Consider the following 20166-nt stretch of genomic DNA (forward strand, 5'->3'; position numbering starts at 1 on the left):
CATCACATTTATTTGCTGGTGTACTTCAAAATTATTTTACATAATGAGCATGCAATATGTGAGAAATCACCAAATTGAGCAACACAAGTAAAGACAGTTAACAAACAGGCAGATTTAATAAAGTACAATTTTCGTCATGATCGATACACAAGAGAAATAGTAGTGAAGAACAATATTATGAAAAAAAATCAATGATAACGAAAATATACAATTATGTAGGCACAATTTCACTCTAGTTCATAATGAATTGTAGGCAGTGCCAATTTAAAACCTGCAAGTTCATGAAGATCACTAAAACATTGCTATAAATGCAAAAGTTAGAAATTGTTAAGATGACTAAAGCCTGCTGAATTTTGCACTTTAGTTAACATTCAATGCTGAGGCACATCCCCTCATTATTCATAAAACTAACGCAGTTAAACATATCAAAGCTCACAAAACGTTATATAGCAAGTGAAATGAACCTCTTTTTACACATGTGAATTGTAAAAGCACTACAGAAATAAATGAAAGCATTTCCTTAGTTTGCTAGTAGACCAACCCTTTACAAAACACTTCTCTTCAATCCCGTTCCCACATATTCGATATATCCGCCACAAACTACTGACTGCCAACTGTTAATAAAACAGAAACTCTGTTAACTTCATGTGGAAAAAGCACTACCTCTTGAGCTGCTTGTTTACACACATACATGTGAGGCAAATTTTTATACATTTGACAGTCCATGCGTGTGCATATCAAAGCACAAGTGCCGTCCAACAGCTGTAAGGCTTTTACCAAGGCATAATGTTGTCCGTCTATGCTGCTGAAAACACAGTTGCTAGTCTTTTTGGCACGCCTGTAATTTGTAGCATGAATGCGCTGGCTGTGGACCTCCGCACGTTGGTAGCTTGTCACTGAATTGGGTACATAGCCAAGTCGTTGAATACAAGCTACCTGTTCGTCCTGTTCAACTGTTTCCAACACTATTCTCTTTCCAAGCAGCCTGGGTCCCATGTTATCATCAGCAGCTGCAGGTGGTGGCATCAACTCTTTGCACAGCACTTGTGCGCATTCACTAAATGGAAGTGTATTTGCAAGCTTTGCAATTTGAGCTTTCATTACAAAGCGCTCAAGAACTTGCTTAGGGACACCATTTGCATCAGATATGAGTCGCAGTAAAAACCCATTGCCCGACTCAAAAAAGAATGTTGAGTGTGACCACAAGGGACCCAGCTCCAAAACGCTATTTGGAAGGTGCAGCAATTGATGTACGTTAAACGTCATTGCTGCTTCACTGTAGAGCTCCTGAGCGCGGATAACAAAGCTTGAAATGCCGTCCATAGCTTTGCAGACATCTTCCTTGACAACAGATCCTTCAGTAGAAGATAAACAGAAGACACAAGTAAAGACAGATGCTCATGATACGTATCAGGCAAAATGCCATCCAGGCATAGCACAGCGTAGAAGAGAAGCCACCACTTCCACTCGCTAGCTTTCCAAAGTGCTCTCTCCTCAGTAGCGCGTGGTAGTCTTGTTACCCACTGTGGTGGTGTCATGCCAAGAAGCCTGAAGTTCACCTGTCGCACAGTAGAGGGCTCACCAATATATGCAGCAGATCTTGGTGCTCCAAACCAGGCCTCGGCCAGCTGCTTACAAACTCCTTCCAAGACGCAGTGCATATAGTCAGGAGAAACACTCCAGACAAGGTCAAAGTTATGCAGGCGGGCAAGAGGAGAGTGCCCTTTGAATCCGTGAGACAGCCCTCCAGTTGATGCTGCAAGCTGCATGTCCTTTCTTACGGTGCTGTCTGTCCGTGCTGTTGGCAGTGCTCCACTGCCTGGGTACTTCACAGTGCCTAAAAAAACATGTACAGGGGATAACAAAGCTTGAAATGCCATCCATAGCTTTGCAGACATCTTCCTTGACAACAGCATCCTTCAGTAGAATATAAAGAGCAGACACAAGTAAAGACAGGTGTTAATGTGACCAGTTAAAATGTGACCTCACCAGTAAGTGCAGTTACACAGCTGAAATTTCAGGAGCTGTCAGTGAGAGCTAATTACTGCTATCATGCATTTTACGGACTATGATTAACATATTTTAATTGGACAAGCAAATAAGGCCATTTGCTGCTGCTCTATTGGATATATGCATACAATAAAATGCATCAGGCTGTCCAAATACGTTGTATGACTACAACATATTTTGCAGGTGTGATAGATGCTCGCAACACTCAAGAGATATGTTTTAATATACTTACGACCAACAAGGGCACCCTTATGGTGGCAGTAGCTGCATCCGTAGTACCCATTGAACTGCTTCATGTTGAGCACAGCAGCCCTTGCAGGAGCGTCAACACAACAGCAGATTGCCCGTATTCTGGACTTGAAAACTTGTCCATCACATTCCCAGTTTACCGTTACTGGCTCATTGATGGCGTCGGCAAATACTTGAAGAAATGGCTGCATTTTCGGGTGGCCCTTTCCGAAATAAAGTCCACAGAGTAAGACATGGCTCCACCGCACTGCGACAGGAAGTTCATTTATAACTGCCTGTATAGGCCACAGTGTGCATTTGCTGCTCTTGAATACTCTGGCACCATCGGTGTTAAAAGTAAGGGAGAGGTCCCACCAAGATGCGTCCTTCCTCAGGTGCTTGTAAAGCCTTCCATCACTGACGTCCCTCAATGGGACATTGCTGCTCTGGGAGGCACTGTCTGCCTGCACCTTCTTCAATGAGTTTAGAAGGGCATTTGCCATCTTTCGGTCGGAGTGCACCTCTATCTGTTTTTTATGCTCACAGTCGTGAACACATTGCTTGAACTGTTAGCATTGCAAGATGGGCAGCTGTACTCTTTCGCACCTTCTTCATTAGGGTAGGTGTCATATACGATGTCGACATATCCATTCCTTGTGGCGACCTTCCAATGCTCATCAAGGAAGTTAGTGACCATAGCAACATCGTCCAAGTCTCACGTCTGGGCAACTCGCGTTGCGTAAAGATTGTCTTCAAAGGAGACATATTGCCATCCCACGTGAAGGTGGGACACTTTCGTCACGTGGTCCGTCCGTTTACACCAAGACCACTCCAGTGCCGTAAATGTCAAAAAATGGGTCATGTAAGCGGAGTTTGCAGGAACGTGGCGGTTTGCCCCCGCTGTGCAGAGCCGCACAATGCGGAATCCTGCCGAGCAACTGCCCTGAAGTGTACCAACTGCCATGGACCACACGAAGCCTCATCAAGGGACTGTCCATTGGTGAAAAAGGAATGGAGCGTCATGAAACAGATGGTACGGGACGGCTCAACGCACAAAGAGGCTGCTGATGTGGTGAGAAATAGACAACGACGCTCGCGTCGGCGACGAAGGTCTAAGACTACTGCTGCCCAATCTGGACGGACAACGCGACCTCCTACTCCGACAGGCTGTCAGACTTCTCTGAAGCGACAGCTACCACCACTGCCGCCACCACCACCACCGCCCACTGCATCACAATCGGAGAGCCGGAAAGACGCAGAGGCTTTAAAAGCGGCGGCGGATGTCGCGTGGCCTTCACTGCCACCACTGCGCGCTCATAAAGAGCCGATGCAGAATGGCCCGCAATGTACACCATCGTCCACAGATGATTGCCACGACAAAAACCTACAAGTCCTCGCTGTGTTGAGGTCTCTCATGACCACGATGCGCACTCTCCTCAACGGATTGACCACTCCATCAGCTCAATGCGCTCTACAAGTTCTGGATTCCTTGGAGCCAGTCCTCGCAAGCCTTTTTTAACGCGTATACTTTTGGACAACCGCAGAGGAACCGATGTCATATTTCTCTGTTGTGACTGTCTCTGTGTGTGTGGTGAACACTGATGTGTGCGCGCGTATTACTTGTTCTCTCTTTCCTCCTTGCTCTCTCTATTCTTTTTTCTCCCCTTCCCCCCCGTGTAGGGTAGCAAACCGGGTGCAACCTGGTTAACCTCCCTGCCTTTCCTTCGCTTTTATCTCTCTCTCATTAGGGACAATTTTCCCACAATGCTCACAGTAGAAGTGGTCTGTGAGCATGTCTTCTTTCCACTTCTCCACACCTTACGGATAAGATACTGCGACGTGGGTAGCACAGACTTGCCCAAAAAAAAGATTAATTACCAAAACTAACTTTTCCATATGCACCGTGTTCAGGCCGACGGATGCAGAATATGCCATTAAAATGAGCATGGCGTCTCTGACAGTCAAATCGACGTTTGGGAGGCGTTCATCAGAAAACATATTGCAGAATTCTTCTGCGTCACCTTGTTGCGCGCTTTCAGCATCAGCGTCGTCATTGCATTCACCACTAGTTTCGAAAGCATGCGCGTCGCTGCTGGGGCCGTGACGTATTATGCTGTCACTGCTATTTTCTGATTCACTGCCAAAAAGAGCAGTCTCACTTTGCGAGTCTCCTGAAGAGTTGCACACTGCGGTATCATTTTCCGCCTCGTCGCGAGATGTGGAGGCAGCTATATGCGATCCGTGCTGTGGGTCGCAGCACTTGTTGCTCGAGGTCCGCAGCAAGTCACTGACGGTGTTTGTTCCGCTTGCACGCAGCTTCAGATTTATGTCTTGATATCGCAGCGTGGTTCGCGGAACTACACAAAGTTGCCCCGGCTCCAGATAGCGTTTTCGTTTCCTCGCGCGAGGGTGCACGGAGTTGGCAGCTTCAGCTTCAGTGACAGCGGTAGAAGGGCTAGCTTCGCTGGCGTCGGCGGAATCTTCGCAATAATCCATGGCCGCCAAAATGATTGAAACGGATTCACAGACACACCACAGCAGTAGCCGAAAACAAAATCACAGATCCACAGAACACAAGACGATTTTGCTTGGCCTGGCTTCACTTAGCCGGTGGCTTAGATGTGTTTTGGGGGCGCAGCATGTGCGCGTGCAGCTGCCCGCCGAGCGTAGTAGACCACTAAAGCAATTTTTTTATTGATATTCCGAAAATTTTTATTGCTTAATTGATATTATTTATTTCCTAAATTTAGCTTAGAAACGCGTATTTACAAAAAAGAATACACAAACGGAGCCGTGCGTGTCGGCGTCGTTAGCAGCAGCCACGGCGGCCGGATTGGCATCGGCAGCATCACTGCTGAGCGCGCACGCGCAAAATATTAGCAATGACTTGGTTCATTTGTGCCTCACGTGTACTCGTGACTATACGGTTTCATGCCATCATCCTTTGTCATCGTCTCATCCTCGTGTCTGTTCACGCTGTCATGTACGCGTACGTACGCTTCCGCGATGACAATCATCGAGCTGTTGTTGAGACAACAGACTTTCGTAACTTCAACCCTAAACACAAGGATGACTCTGAGAACAAATGGTACGAAGTCTTCTGGCAAGATGAGGTCCAAAGTGATTACTTCAAAGCACAAGTTGTGCGCCTGTACGGTAAGTAATCTTTACTTCTGGGAGCGTTAGATCTGTTCTCAGTGCTTCAATACTGCATGCAGCCTCAAGAGAAGATGCCGAGAAGCGCGGCAAGAGAGTGCCCATACCGCCACCTCCCTCGGACGACAGCGACGCGAGCTCGAGTGATGAGTGGGAACCAAAGGTACTTATACTTTTAACTCGAACCCTCTAGACGACGATGTGGCCAGATCGAGTGCCCTGTTGCCCTAGGAGCATGTTTTTGGATGGGTTCACGACGCTCCAATGCATATTCATGGCGTACAATTGCCATAGTGGTGCGTCAAAAGTAACACGAGGGAAATAGCTTTGTTGGTAACACGTTGAAAGATGCCGCAGCGAGGAAATAGAACAAAGGCAACTGATAGGACACGCTTTATCTTTTGCTTGCACCCCTGTGGAAAATGCTTCATTGATCTTAACCCTTTGCGGTCCAAAACCTTTACCCACTTTCCGGCTCTAGCGGTCCGAAACTATTTCGCCAGTTTCTGGCGCCGCGAATAAAAACACAAGCTGTGGAAGAGAAACGCACAGGATATTTATTTTTGCTCCTGCATTCTGCAGGCAACTCTTTTAGTGATATTTGGGCAACGTATGATACCGCTCAAAGCATTCCCCTGTGTGCAGGCCAGGGTTATTACTGCAGGTTTCCACCGCCGCCGTCGTCGTCTTCGTCACTCACTTCTGTCGAATCACTGTCATCACTGTCTGGTGGAGGCACGTAATTCTCTTCCTCACTAAAGTCATCCTCGCTTTCGCTAAAAGCACCGCCGTAAAACGCACGCGGTGAAAACGTGGCCATGCTTCTCAGCGAACCGCGCGCGCGAGTGGGTACGCTCTAGGCCCCGTGCTGATCATAGTGCTGCACCCTAGTGTCAAAAAAGTAAAACCTCAACAAACAAAGCTCACTTATTCCTCAAGAGATGGCCCTTCATGTATACAAAAAATGCGCGCGACTCGCGGTGAGAAAACAGCAAAATTTAAACCACGAACACCCTTGTCGGGCGGGGCCCGACAGCGGACCGCTACGGCCGTGTTGCGTTGTCGGGCGCTGCCCGACAACGGACCGCAAAGGGTTAATGATCCTTGTGACACGCTGACCGATGAAAACTACTTCATCTGAATCTGATATTAACACATTTTGGGCACCAAGACTACTGTCGCGTTTTCTTTTTTTTCCCTTTCCACTCGCGTGCTGTCGATCAACAAAGCAAACGTCGAAGGGCAGCTAGGTAATAGAAGGAATGCCACTGCTCTCTCATTATGTTGTGCTGGATGACGAGTGCGTGCTCGGGCACGTGTTTCGTAATTTATAAAGATGCGGGCTGATTGTCCATAGCATGCACGCGTAGTACATATTTCAAGACATCTCTAATCATAGTAATAAGTTGCAGATTTTTAGCCTGAGAAATCTAACGATGGATGGTGATTTATTTCTTCGCTTTTTTTTGCAATCATTATGGTCCCTTTCTTAGATAAGCAGTTTGGTCAATGTAACTGATTTTGTATGTGCAGGTCATCAAGAAAGCACTGCACAGCATGCAAGAAAAAGAGGAGCGCTTCAAAAAAAGAAGCCTGCAACCTCTGTGTGCCAAGGATAAGGATGAATTAGAGAACCTGAGGGAGGAGAACAAACGACTGCATGAGCGCATTGCGATGCTGGAAAAGGCACCGTGCAGCAAAATTTTCGAAACAGGTGTAGTTTCATATTTTTCACTCACTGGTTTAATTGCATGGTTCAATCAGCAGGAAGCATTGTGTGCATAATAGAATGTGCACTTGATATAGTGCTTCGTTTCAAGAGCAGTCCTCCTTCATGTGCACAACTTGAGCTTCATGGACCTTCTCTATGCAGAACTAATGCGGTGCAGCAAGGTTGGCACATTCTCAGAGAACAGAGAAGTTCAGCGCACCGCAGCAGTCACAAACACAGTCCTTTCTAGAGTGCCCAACACTCCAGAAAAAAGCGACAAAGAACTCTTAGATGAAGTGCTGGTGCCACCTTCACCTGAAGATGGTGCAGTTATGTGCAAGAAAAAAGCTCCCGAGGAGGGAAATTTGGTGCCCTTTGCAACTGTTGGCACTGAGGTAGGTATGTCATAGTTTGGTTTGTTTGCAGTGAATCTCTCAGCAGTAAGGGATAAACAGCGTGGTTTTGCTATGCATTATTTATTTCAGGTGTTCCTGGGAAACGGAGTCGAAATTTCAAGGGCAGCCTTCAATCATCTGATGAGCCGTCCTAAGGACAGTATCTTTGTGCGGGAAGCATCAGTTGCAATTTTTTCGACTGCGGGACTTCTTGGTCGCAGCGTAACAGGCCCGGTGTCTAACCGCACAAAAACAGACCACAAGCCAGCATTGGATAGCCTCAAGTATGAAGCACTCAGTGGTATGTGCTGATTCTGTGCATTTCATTGAGGTGTACGCTTTTTCCGTAATCCTATGTTGTGTATATTTAGTGTTGTAGTATGAAATACCACAACCATGTGAGCATGAATGGCTGTACATGGCAATTAAGGTATAGCTAAGTGAACACTAGCTTTCTCTGTGCAACAGTTTAGTGAGAATAAAAAAAAAGGGTGAAGGAGAGGTGCCTACAGCAGCTACACTGCAAAAAATCTGGCCCCTAAACACGGACAAAGCTGAAGGTACAGCGGTGCCGAGCACTTTTCCGCGATCCGAATTAAACGATTTCTCTAAAAAGGAGTCTTCTTAAGAAGTGCTTTCGTTACCACAGATAAAACAAAGCACTCCGTCACTTTGTTTGAATGAGAACACTGTTCCGTGACCAGAATAAAACAATTTCCTTGAAAGAAGGTCTTCTTACGTACCTCCTACGTTAAGATACTAAAGAATGGTCTGCCCGTACTGTCCAATATAATACGGCACATTTGCCTTAATGCAAAATAATGTTTTTGTACCACAACTGCACCATAAAATCCCATAGAAGCTTTGCCACCTATGCAGGTGGAAGTCTCGGCATACGCTGGCAACAAGTGAGCGGAGGTCGACCAGTCCACTAGCCACATACGTCCACGTACACGTTCGGTATGGGTCTGTGGCTGTTGTTTCAAGCAGATGCTTCATGACGCATGAACCATAATTCCAATAGTTTTCCTCCACCTTTGCTCCTGAGCCAGCATCGTCGCATTGTTAAGGTCAAAGCTATAACCTGTCGTCTAGCAGTATTCAACAAGCTGTCTTAAAATGCGCTCCATGGGTGGCTTTAGCAACATTCCCACTTTGTGTTCTTTGAACGTCTTTGGCATTTTCCTGCCCGATTCGCCGATGTAAGTGGTGTCGTGAACCCCACAACGTACTCTGTAGAGTACCCTGCTCTAATCATCCGCAGGTGTGCGGTCTTTGGGCTTTGTGAACACATGTCCTAAGGACAAGGTATACACAAACACCGCCGAAGATTAGAGCGGGATCATCTACAAAGTACAATGTGGGGATTGCAACACAACTTGCATAGGCGAAACGGGTTGAAGAAGGTAATCGAAGGTTAAAGAACACAAAGAGGATGTTGCGAAAACCACCCATGCAACATGTTCTAAGACGGAGCTTGTTGAACGCTGCTGAATGACAAGGCATAACTTTGACCTAATCAATTCGACGATGCTACCTCGTGTACAAAGGTCGGAGGAAAAGAAAAATTTTGGAATCATGGTTCATTCATCACGGCGCATTGGCTTGCAACAACAACAGCGGCCCTCTACGAGATGTTTACAAGGAAATGTGCGACTAATGGACTGGTCAAACTCCGCTCATATTTGGCAGCGTATACTGAGAATGTCGCCTGCATAGGTGGCAAAACTTTCATGTCATTTTGTTAATAATTGTTGTGTTAAGTCAAAGTAAACATTTTACAATCAAGCTACACATCCCGAGCTGGTAGATGTGGGGGTAGCATGCCATGTGTAGATGCACTGTATTGTGTGAACTAGCTGTGGGTACTGGGCTTGCTGCGTCCCGTCCGCAGTCAAAGCAAGGGAGACGGAGGCTTCAACTCGCAACAAACAACAACAATTTATTTAACTCGGCGCTGCATACGGCGGGGTCGGTCCAGGCACACGAGACGACGAGGCGACGACCATGATCGGCGGCAGCAGCAATCGGTCAGCGCGGGTGGCAGCATCCGTCCTTCCTGGCGTCCCAGGCACGTCTCTCCTGGGCGGCGCGCAGGCTGCCCCTTTTAAGCCGCGCAGATGGGCTACGCGCACCGCGTCTGCGCAGCACGTGGCGCTATCTCGCGATAGCCGGTGGGCGTGGTTGCCACACAGCTGATGACGGAAGCATACCTGCTGCTTCATGCCAAATAAACAGTGAAGTACACTACTATATGCTTCTTTAAATGCCACTTTGGCAGATGTATTCAGGAACATATTTGTCAAAAGTGTTGCAAGCCCGCTTATGAAACTGTGTGCACGGCCCATGGACAGCTCCACTTCGCTCCTTTCTGTACGTCTGAAAAGGAAGTGAAAGAAAACACCTAGAGCAACAGCAATGTTCAGAATTTATACACATTTAAACATTGCCATGGTGCATGTGCACGTGGCCTCCCTTAGCATCACTGTTTCAGAAATCAAAAAAAAGCAGAAACGGTATTTTGCAGATATTTCTGGACTCGTTCTGATTATATGAAGAACACGCAGCATGATTTCACGAAGACTTATTGCTATAGTACACAAGAATTCAGGGTTAAACACACTACGTTCTAACTGCAAGAGTATTTATTTACGTGCATTACCAATTCTATTCAATTATTGTCATGATGTTGAAGCAAAAGTCTTAACAGTTACAATTTTTGTACTTAATGCTGCCGAGAGTTATGTGGGTGAAGAAATGAAGAATTGCGCATGTGTAAAATGGAATCAGCTCGCACAAGGCGAGGCAAATTGTAGACCACTGCGAAGGGCTACTGCTGCAGTGCACATATAATAAGGCTGAAGATGACAAAGATTAAAGCGTAAACGTAAAGGATGAGAATTAAATTGAGAAGCAAGGCTTGCTGTCAATAGCTCTTCAATTCTATCAGAAAACAACATGACAGTTGTATATCCTGTACATCTTAACGCGACAAAAGTTGAGCTGAAGATGGCGGCTTGAATGAATGTCAAACCATTGAACAAAGCGTGTTGTTGGAGCCAATGTTTCAACTAAGTGATGTGTCTAAGTTGTTGCAGCAACATTGATGCAATTCGTTGCCCCTCTAAAGACGAGTCCTCTTGTTGAATCACTAGCTCCAACAACATTCGTTGTTCAACAATTATTTCATGAGCTGTACATCTCGTTACATTCATTACAAACCTCTACTGTACCAAATGCTATTATGGCAATGATAGTGGGTGCAATGCTTAAGCTGCAGTGTCATAAGCAGATGACCGGCTATTCAACTCTTTAAATATACCAGATCCATAAAGACTGCAAACGATGAGGCAAGCACAACACAAAGAACAAGCGTAAGGAAATTGAAAGAGGTTAACTTTAATAAACGAGGTATGGAATTAGTCATCCCCATTTTAAGTATAAAAGGTGGTTTTTTAGCGAACTCCTTTGCTGTTGAAAAAGATCATGCTGCTAAAAAGATCATACCTGTAGTCAAGTGATAATTTCCAGGACGAAATTTCGTGATGCTGAGAGCATGCATTAAACTTTATGCACGATAAGCGTTAGGTGCAATGTCAGAGAGGTGGAGATGATTTAATGGATAGCAAATACTAAAAATGAAAAGCTGTGAGTAACTATTGCAAGAATAAGGACGAAGTAAGGAGGGAAGCATATGATAAGCTAGTGCAATGTCTGAAGCGAGTTAATCTTGTCTTAGAATATGCAGTCATAAAGTGAGATCCAGTAAGTAGGCGTCACATGCACTGGTTGTGAGAGAGATGTGGAAATGACGGACCACCTTTTAAATAAATGTAAAAATGTCCACCCATGTGCTATTGGGAACTAGCTCTCATGAAGCCCTAGGCTTAGAGAAAGCTTGATAAAGATGAACACATCCACAAGAGAAATCAGTAAAAGACAGATGGAGGATTGGTAGTGGAAAAGCAGCGAGAACAGCCAAAAACAAACTTGCAGGGTCTTTATGTACAATGCCGAAAAATAAGCTACCTATTATAGGTTTTTTAAGGAAAGAAATTTAATTCAGGTAGGAAAGGCATTAAGCCAGTTCAAAAATTGAGCTTGGCCACTTGCACGTCAATGCTTCGCTTTAAAGGGAACACACATAGCATCCATCCATCTACAGATGTGAAACTGCGTCATGCAAGATAACTTATACAAAGTTATTGCTTTGAGCAATTAGAGCAAAATATTTCAGGAGAGCACCTAACTGGGCTGGTTAGTACATGATTACAACGGGAACAAACAGCGCTGGGCACGGGACGGAAAAAAAGGTAGACGAGGGCGACAGCACCCTCGTCTATTGTTCTTTCTTCATCCCATGTCCAGCGCTGTTTGTTCCCGTTTGTTCCCGGGTGGCAGTGTTTCGTGGCTAAAATAGTTTACTAATTTGCATTTCAGATTACATTTTTTCAGCCATAAGGAAACACTGCAAAATGCTGAAGTTCTAATGTTAACATTTATCAGGAGAAAGACTAATTCTTTCGTATGGAATACCGAAGGTTGATTTCTAAAGTTCATTGCCTTTGTATTTTGTGCTGTTCCCTTATCATTTTCCTTAAGACTGTTGTATAGATGTTCTTGGTTTATCTTGTGTTTTGTATATGTTATGCTCCTGTTTTTGCTTAGCAAAATCATTGTATGTGTAACTTATCCCTGTAGCCCACTTTGCAATACTGCTTACTGGTGTCAGCAGTATTGTCAAGTAATAAATAAATAAGTAAATAGATATCCACTTTGTCATAAAACTACTATGAAAACAAAATAATCAGAAACGTTCCACCCAAACTGTAACAGTCGGAAAAAATAGCTTTCGACCCATATTGCAGCTTAGCTTTTGCTATGTAGCATTCCAAATAGAAATGTCGCCAAGACATTATTGTGTGGTATACTTTGCTGGCAATCTACATTCCATTTAAAAAAATATATACTGCTTGGTTGTAAGCAAGGAAAAATTTACTGAAGTGAATAATCCCTAGCCTGCACAGTCTCATTCCTTGACCTTCGCTGCACAGCACATTGGCACAGGATTCACGCGGGTGCCCCTGTGCTCATATAGTGCAAGTCTAAATGTTGCAGATTTAAGCAACACTTCTGTCTGAAAAACCATGCAAGAACAATGATGTGCTGTGCAGTGAAGGCAAAGCTCCAAGAAACTTCCCACAGCCTTGTTATTTTTCATTTGAAAAAATTATTTTTCGCTTGAAGATAATATTACACCTTGAAAACTTTGTCTAAATTATCGCACAAGGAAAGCACACTATGATGTGTAGGCAACATTTTAGCTGGGATTGCTACACAGTGAAAGAGATCCCGCAATATGGGTTCAAACACTACTTCTTCCAAGTGTCAATTTTGAAGACATTTTTGCTTCTTTTTGCCAGCAGCATTTTCAACCCTTGGTATATGCACTGAACGCATACTGTGAATATATTTCACATGAAACATTCAGTCTTTTTTACAATATACTTAAAAATGGTGCATTTTGCAATGTTTCCTCACGACTGCAAATAGCATAAATTGAAATCAAAATAAATTCGACTATCATAGTCATGAAAGATTGGTGACTATGTTAAAGAAACAAATGCTTTGTAGTAATAGCTCGACGCAATAACCATGTGTCAATTAATTTGCCTGACAAAGCTTCATTTCTGCATGCGAAGTTTGAAAGGCCTTTGCTGCATCATGCAATTCTTTCCTCGAAAATAACGCTTGAATGACTACTTCCCACACTGAAACATAACAGCACCAGTTTTACAAAATATTGGAAATGGTCAAAAAACGACCTGGCACACTGGCGTGAAATGACCCAAATAGGTACTAAAATAAAACAGTGTGCACTGTCAGACACTAAAATGAAGCACTAATCTGGTTGTATTGCTAAATTACTTCAAAACCCTGCTCTGAAGAAGTTGATTGCGAAAAATTTACTTTAACCTCTGACCTATTTTTATCTATCTCTAGTATAATGACTCCTAACCTTCGGCACACACACAAAGGCACAAAGCATTTCACATGGTTCAATGCCTTCGAACAGTACGGAAGGTCATATGTTAAGAAATAGCGTAAAATCTGGACTAATTTTAACCAGCCATGGTTTTATAACATGCAAACATCGAGAAATACACAATAGTTTAGTAACTCGCCCCCTCTAAAAGTGTTGCTGTCACAGCTCCAAATTCCATTCACGAGCTATACTGGCTAAAATATTAAAACACAGCTGAATTTCCATCTCAATGGTGGATGCACACAAGTCTACAATAATTTAGTAACTCGCCCCCTATAAAAGTGTTGCTGTCACAGCTCCAAATTCCATTCACGAGCTATACTGGCTAAAATATTAAAAGACAGCTGCATTTCCATATCAATGGTGGATGCACACAAGTCTACACGAACAGGCATGCACTTTAGATTGACTTCACAAGCCAGATATCTGGTAATCCTGCCGTTGGAGAACGTTACCAAGTGTGTGAGCTGGACTACTACATAAGCTAAAATGGATGCTTGTGTGTGTTGGTATGACAGAACGTAAACAAAGCAGTGCAGAAGACTGAGCACACGAGCACAGCACTGTTTGTGTCTTCCTTTTTCTTGTACTCCGTCTATTGCGTTTTTTTACACTAATGCAATAATTGTGGAAACAACTGGCTGCCGCAATTTGGTCATCTAGGTCGAACTTTTTGGGCCTTGTACCAGACTAAAGAGCTCTGTTGTGAAAGCAACAGGGTGTAACAATATTGCACTACAAATCAGGGAATACAAAGCATCGCTAAGAATGTTCAGCCAAAATAAAAGGCTTCAGCAAAATGTTTAAGACACATACTCACAGGTTAATGCTCATTCACAGCTTCTACGGCAGCCCCATGATTTCTGTGCGTCCATCTGTGCGTGCCTTCCTTCCGCCTTTGGGCAAGTTCGTGTAGAATGTCTGCCAGGAAAACAAAAACATCAGAAACAAGTCTACTTTTTTAGCATGCCTCACATAACCCAAATTAACTTTTCTCTCCTCATAAGGTAGCTGTTTAAAAAGCATCCAAACAGCCGCTGCTTTGTCTATGTATAGCTCATAACCAATTAGTAGCATCGAACGCGACACCTGGTCATTGTCAAAGCATACGAGACAAGAAACTGAGACAAGTATAAGCAAAGAGCAAGCGGCTATATTTCGCCATTATATCGTTTCCTAATCCAGCCCGATGCATTCATCGCTTAAATTTAATTTACACTGCTATATTGGTGTTCGCCCTAAACTTACTTTCCAAATAACTCACTAGATAACCTATTTCTCTTATGCACTATATGAATACATGTTAAAAAGATGGGGCATGCAAACATGGACACAAGAGAGTCAAGACACTTAAAACGCTGGGATCACTAACTGGAGGCTCATCACCTAATCTACCTTTACATTGTCGAGAGCGTAAATGCACGCCAAAATTCGATGAATGCAGTTTTGTACAAGCACATGAATGAAGAAATGCGTCCAATTGTCGAGGCCTGGCATATCAATAATGGCAGTGCACGAGAGAGCGAACCGTCGATTAACTAGCATAAAGAAGAAATCAAATGCTTGAGCAGTTATCTCTCACGTAGACTATCGCGCGAGCCAGATTGATAGGTATCGCCTCTTGCCTGGGCATGCACAGATAAGTTTCTGTGTCTACTTTATTTTGTGCCACTGTCCACCTTTCCAGTTGGCGTTAGTGGTGTCTTGGTTTCTCTCTTGTGTCCATGTTTGCATGCCCTGCCTTTTTAACATGAATACCTACCAACCAGCTCAGCTGTCTGTTATACTAAATATGTATACAATCTAGAATTACCACTCTGTCCACTTGCTGATGTAATAATAACAATGGGGTTCTGTATGTAAACGTGAAATTAAAAGCACAGGAACCTCTACGATTTGCACCTCCACCGAAAGTGCAACCACTCCATCAAGGATCGAACTCGCACAGTTCAGATCAGCAGCTGACCATTATAACCACTGTATTGCAGCGGGGGATGTTCACTTGGTAATGTAGGTTAATGTTAAGGATTATGGAAAGAGCTGTAGGTTGAATAAAGACATGCAATTAAGCAAGGAGCTGCAGACATTATGCAGTTTAGATATTTCTGTAAACCAAAGGGCTCGTGCTCAGGGCATGCACCTAAGGAACTCCTGTTCAGCGTCTCTTTTCGAACCAAAGCTTAGCAGAATTGATGTTCCTGTCTAGGTATGCCCCTGAGAACCACAGTTAAATAGCTGCAAAGTAAACACTAGAAGACAGAAAAAAATCCATCACTTGTATGATATTAAACACATCAAGATGCAAATACACCAAACACCCTGGACTGTGAAACGCATTGATTGAAAAGATATCAGTTAAACAAAGCAGCATAGCAATGAACTTCCATGTAGCTGCCACACGGCAAAAAGCAGGTGGCTCTGGTGCCATGAAAAATCTATAACAACACTTGTTGAATATAGCAGGATGTTTTGTATGATAAATGTATAAATTACCACTCACAGAAGCTGACATGCTATTTTAAAAATCAGCATTGCAAAAAATAAAGCAAGAAAACCACGTGACGTGTGAATTTACCATTCATAATTTAAGGCTAAAGGGCCCCTAAACAACCCCGGAGTCTAAAATTTGTGACAACTGCACGCTTGTACAACGTGAACATGTTGTCACGTTAATTTTTTGATTAAGTGGTGTAATAATGAAGCCACAGGGGACAGAACAAACATTCCAGCTGGTTTCAGTTTCTCGCTCAGCCTGACCATCCTGAAGAGGGGCTTCCTCGGTGTGCCACTGTGCCAGAGCGGTGCGGTGAGGAAGCACAGTCAAAGCACTGGCGAGATAAACCAATTCGCAACACTTGTGACAACCACAGATACTGCATCATCACAAAGCCAAAATGCCGTTTCGTATTGCAGAGGACTATTCAGCAGTCAGCGTTACTTAAGTTTGCTCATAGGCAACATTACACCACTTCGCTAGCAAAGAGGACTGGTCAAGCGCTGAAGAGGAGGTGCGGTTATTGTTTTTAGAAGTGGAGTGTCTGACATTCGCACAATGTGATTCCTGCGGCCCTCTGTACGAATTAGCGAGCTTGTTTGGGAGGTGTAAAAAAAGGAAGTCGGAGCCTGCTGACTGGCCCTTTAAGAGAATGTAAATATACACTAGAAGGAAGTACACTTGTAGACATATTACGATAAGCTATAAAAAACAGGCAATAACATGCTCAATCCATGCAGCATAGGGATGTCTCACACCTTTGCAAGAACTTTACTATGGTGGCTGCATGTTTGTGTAGGCCAGAAGCAGCAGGCACGTGGCTTCCATGAGTTTGACCCGTTCGTTGAAGGGAAACTGCTGCTCACATCCTTGTAGCACTGCCTTTTGAAGATGCTTCCTGCGATAACAAAATGACCACAACACAATTATGGTCTGCAAATATCTACAGATGACCTACATTGCTGCCCTTTCTCATTAAATTCAGCTCTAGACTAAACACTGCAATAGTGGCATCCTCCTACATTACAGGGCATCATACTGCTTTCCTTGGCCTGGTTTTTAGTTCAATAATTGTTTTCACCCATAACAGAATGTAGCACTAGTAAAGATTCGGTTGGGGAGGGTGCAGTCGTAAAGTGTGTATGCAAAGTAAGAATATGAAAAAAAAAAACAATGGCATAATTTCACATGAGATATAACAATTATCATAAGTCATGTAATGTCAGACACCAAGAACTGTTTCATTGAGCAAGTTTTGACCTTAAGCTATCACAAAACAATGCCCTTTATGGAAAGTGGGATTTGCAGAGTGAACTCTGATGATGAAATTGGCTGCCTTTACTGGCTCTGTAGCTGCAAGTGCATTGCTAAAGCCGCTTGAATGCACTTAACAAGCCTCTGTAATGGTATTGACAAATCTACAGAGAAGACAAACTCATTCGTTCTCATTTAGCTGCCATCACAGCAATACGTTGCTTCGTGTCAGGTTTCCTGGTATGCAGAATGCACAAACTTGGTGGCCGTGCCATACCACAGTAAACATGATCGACATCTGCTCCAACTGCGTAAGTAGCTGGAAAGTGCTAAATTACGCAATCAGCTGTACCATGCACACATAATGTAAATTCTAGCAGTGGCAACATTTCGCACCTCATAATAGCCTATGGGCATTGTACTCGTTGATGCTGCCAGCTGCATTCCCTGTTTTCATTTCTAGCATGCATAGCACATGCACACAAAGCACCCAATAACTGTGGGAACACATAATGTAAATTCTAGCAGTGGCAACATTTCGCACCTCATAATAGCCTATGGGCATTGTACTCGTTGATGCTGCCAGCTGCATTCCCTGTTTTCATTTCTAGCATGCATAGCACATGCACACAAAGCACCCAATAACTGTGGGAAGCAGAATAGATCGTCCGAGGTAATCAATAAAATTGATTGACAAGAATTCCACACATCACTCAAGCCTGTTGTTTAGCATAAGTGATGAGAATGTGCAGCCAAATGTACACAGCAAATTCAGTATTGGCCTTGAAGAATTGCAAGATAGGTTGAAGCTTTCCAGAAACAAACCGTATACAGTAAAGTCTGTCCCAGATACTGAAATCATGAAGTTATAAATTTTAAAGTGGGCCGCTATATTCTTCAGGCACCATGCATTGCATTTATGAAAACGCTAACATCCCTGTACAACAATGCGTGCTGCAAGAAGTCATAAACCTTAATATTTTTGGCACAATGCCATTTCCCAGTACCACGTTTTACAGAAAGGCAACATTTTCCTTTTCAAAACTAAGCCATGTTCCCAGGCAAAATGCACTGTCCATGGTGACAAACATGGAGTACGCTCTTCTATACAGCTTAGCTGGTTTACTGGAACTAAAAGCTACGGTAACGCTGTCTTAATTGAACTGGCTAGCAAGAGCCTTCTCGCTGCTGTTTATGTGAAGTAATTTCACCTTGGCGGAACGTCACAAGAGTAAGTGGCACATAATAATGAGTGCGAAAACACAGTAACAGGTTGTGCAACGGCTACCAGGTATGCCCATTCGTGGAAACTGTGTGCTCTTCCCCCAAATGAACCAGTTGGAAATAACCCTTTTGCATGAATAAATTTAAGTTGGTTGCTGGCATACATAACATTGTTACTCTGCATTTCCATCTCACTTATCTAGCGCTCATTGTTTCCCTTCGACATGACTAGCTCAAAACAAGATTCTTCTTCATTAAATGGAACTTTGTACATTACCTTTACGTTGGCTACAGATGCTTATTTCTTCTGCCTGAATAAGCACCTCCTATAGCATACTTACCTCAGCCACCTTCTGTACTGCATGGTCAGCACTCCACTGTTTGTTGTGGCACTGCTGTTTGCTACCTGCAGTAGGTTGCAAAAAACTTCAGCATTAAAAAAAAAAGGTTAAGAAAAGCCGAAGCAGGTGTGCCAGCAGCACCTTGCCCTTTGAGGAGGGAGGAAGAGCTCTGATAAATGGCTAATTCAAGACAAGCGTTGTTCTTCACAAGCTGTTATTATGCGATGAGAGGTGGGACTTCAATACACGGACGCACATATAGTGCTAAAAGCAATTGAAAATTCAGCTGAAAGTACGGCTTGTCAAATTAGGTCAACGTGCATAAAGGATAAAAATGGGGCAAGTCAACTGAACAAAATACAATGTCATGCTGCAGAAATTGCATTTTTAGCAAATCTATGTTATCTATTGCTTGAAAGATGATAAGCAATGTCCAAGAATGCTAACCTAAACGCTTTCGAGGGTCACGTTACTTAATGACAAATAAAATGCACGCCTAAAGAAAACATCCCTAAATACACTTTATTTCTCCCACTGTACCGATTCACGATTCACACGGTGGCTGATGATTCCTTCAGAGCTCGTGCGAACGAAATGGATGTTGAAGCTTCGGTTTCACGGCGTTACTCCAAGTAATTTGTCAAGAGACATGCATAAAACGCATGACAATGGTGAGCCTGACAAAAATGTTGTCTCCTTTCAGCAAATATTAGCGTAGAGCAGTGCGTGCAAGCGAGCTAATTACCAAAACTTCATAACACTACCGACTACGTTCTTGACAAATGTCATGCGCGAGCACAATCCTCACAACTACAACCGCATACACTACCAACACGTTATGCGATTTTCTTCGGCGACAAGGCGTACTACAATGACAATAACTCACAATGTACGAAGCGTAACGTTCACTTACCTCTGGCAATAAAAAATACGTTGGCAGCGTACACTGCTGGATGACCGCCGGTTTTCAATGGTGCGCCAAGCGAGGAATCGCCGAGCTACCGGCCGTCCCCGGGCGTAAAGGCATTTTCCAGGGCCACAGAACGCGTCGTCGACAAAGGATTGCGGCGCTGCTACTCACTGACGTGCGGAAACATTTGAAGAAGGTGTTCTTGAAAACTATGAATCGCGTCCGTCGGTCACACCGAACAAAGCAGTCGCAGAGATTGAAGTCGCACGGTCGGCATCTCGTGACTATTTGCCTGGTACCGCGTATAGTTGCGCTTACGTCAGTAACCACGAAATACAACACACAATACACACAATGCGATGATGATGAAAACATTCCTTTATTAAAATTTAAAGAA

At 43.8% G+C, this 20166-nt stretch overlaps 1 protein-coding gene and 1 long non-coding RNA gene across 3 annotated transcripts; both read right to left on the reverse strand.

The window, feature by feature from the left end:
• Nucleotides 1-1262: 1262 nt before the first annotated feature.
• On the reverse strand, nt 1263-2684 carry LOC125758277 (uncharacterized). Its single transcript, XM_049415311.1, has 2 exons — nt 2243-2684; nt 1263-1837 (listed from the first exon to the last, which is right to left on the reverse strand). The coding sequence occupies exons 1-2, from the start codon at nt 2448-2450 to the stop codon at nt 1263-1265; spliced, it is 783 nt and encodes a 260-aa protein (XP_049271268.1). The 5' UTR covers nt 2451-2684.
• A 7071-nt stretch (nt 2685-9755) lies between these two features.
• On the reverse strand, nt 9756-18936 carry LOC125758103 (uncharacterized). Of its 2 annotated transcripts, none has more exons than XR_007415849.1 (4): nt 18860-18936; nt 16799-16938; nt 14367-14467; nt 9756-9879 (listed from the first exon to the last, which is right to left on the reverse strand). It is a non-coding gene; the product is annotated as an uncharacterized LOC125758103 (long non-coding RNA). The 2 variants fall into 2 exon arrangements; XR_007415850.1 differs by having other exon boundaries at nt 18796-18864.
• Nucleotides 18937-20166: the final 1230 nt, after the last annotated feature.

This window comes from Rhipicephalus sanguineus, chromosome 4 (genome assembly GCF_013339695.2).
Source record: "Rhipicephalus sanguineus isolate Rsan-2018 chromosome 4, BIME_Rsan_1.4, whole genome shotgun sequence".
Taxonomy (NCBI): Eukaryota; Metazoa; Arthropoda; class Arachnida; order Ixodida; family Ixodidae; genus Rhipicephalus; species Rhipicephalus sanguineus.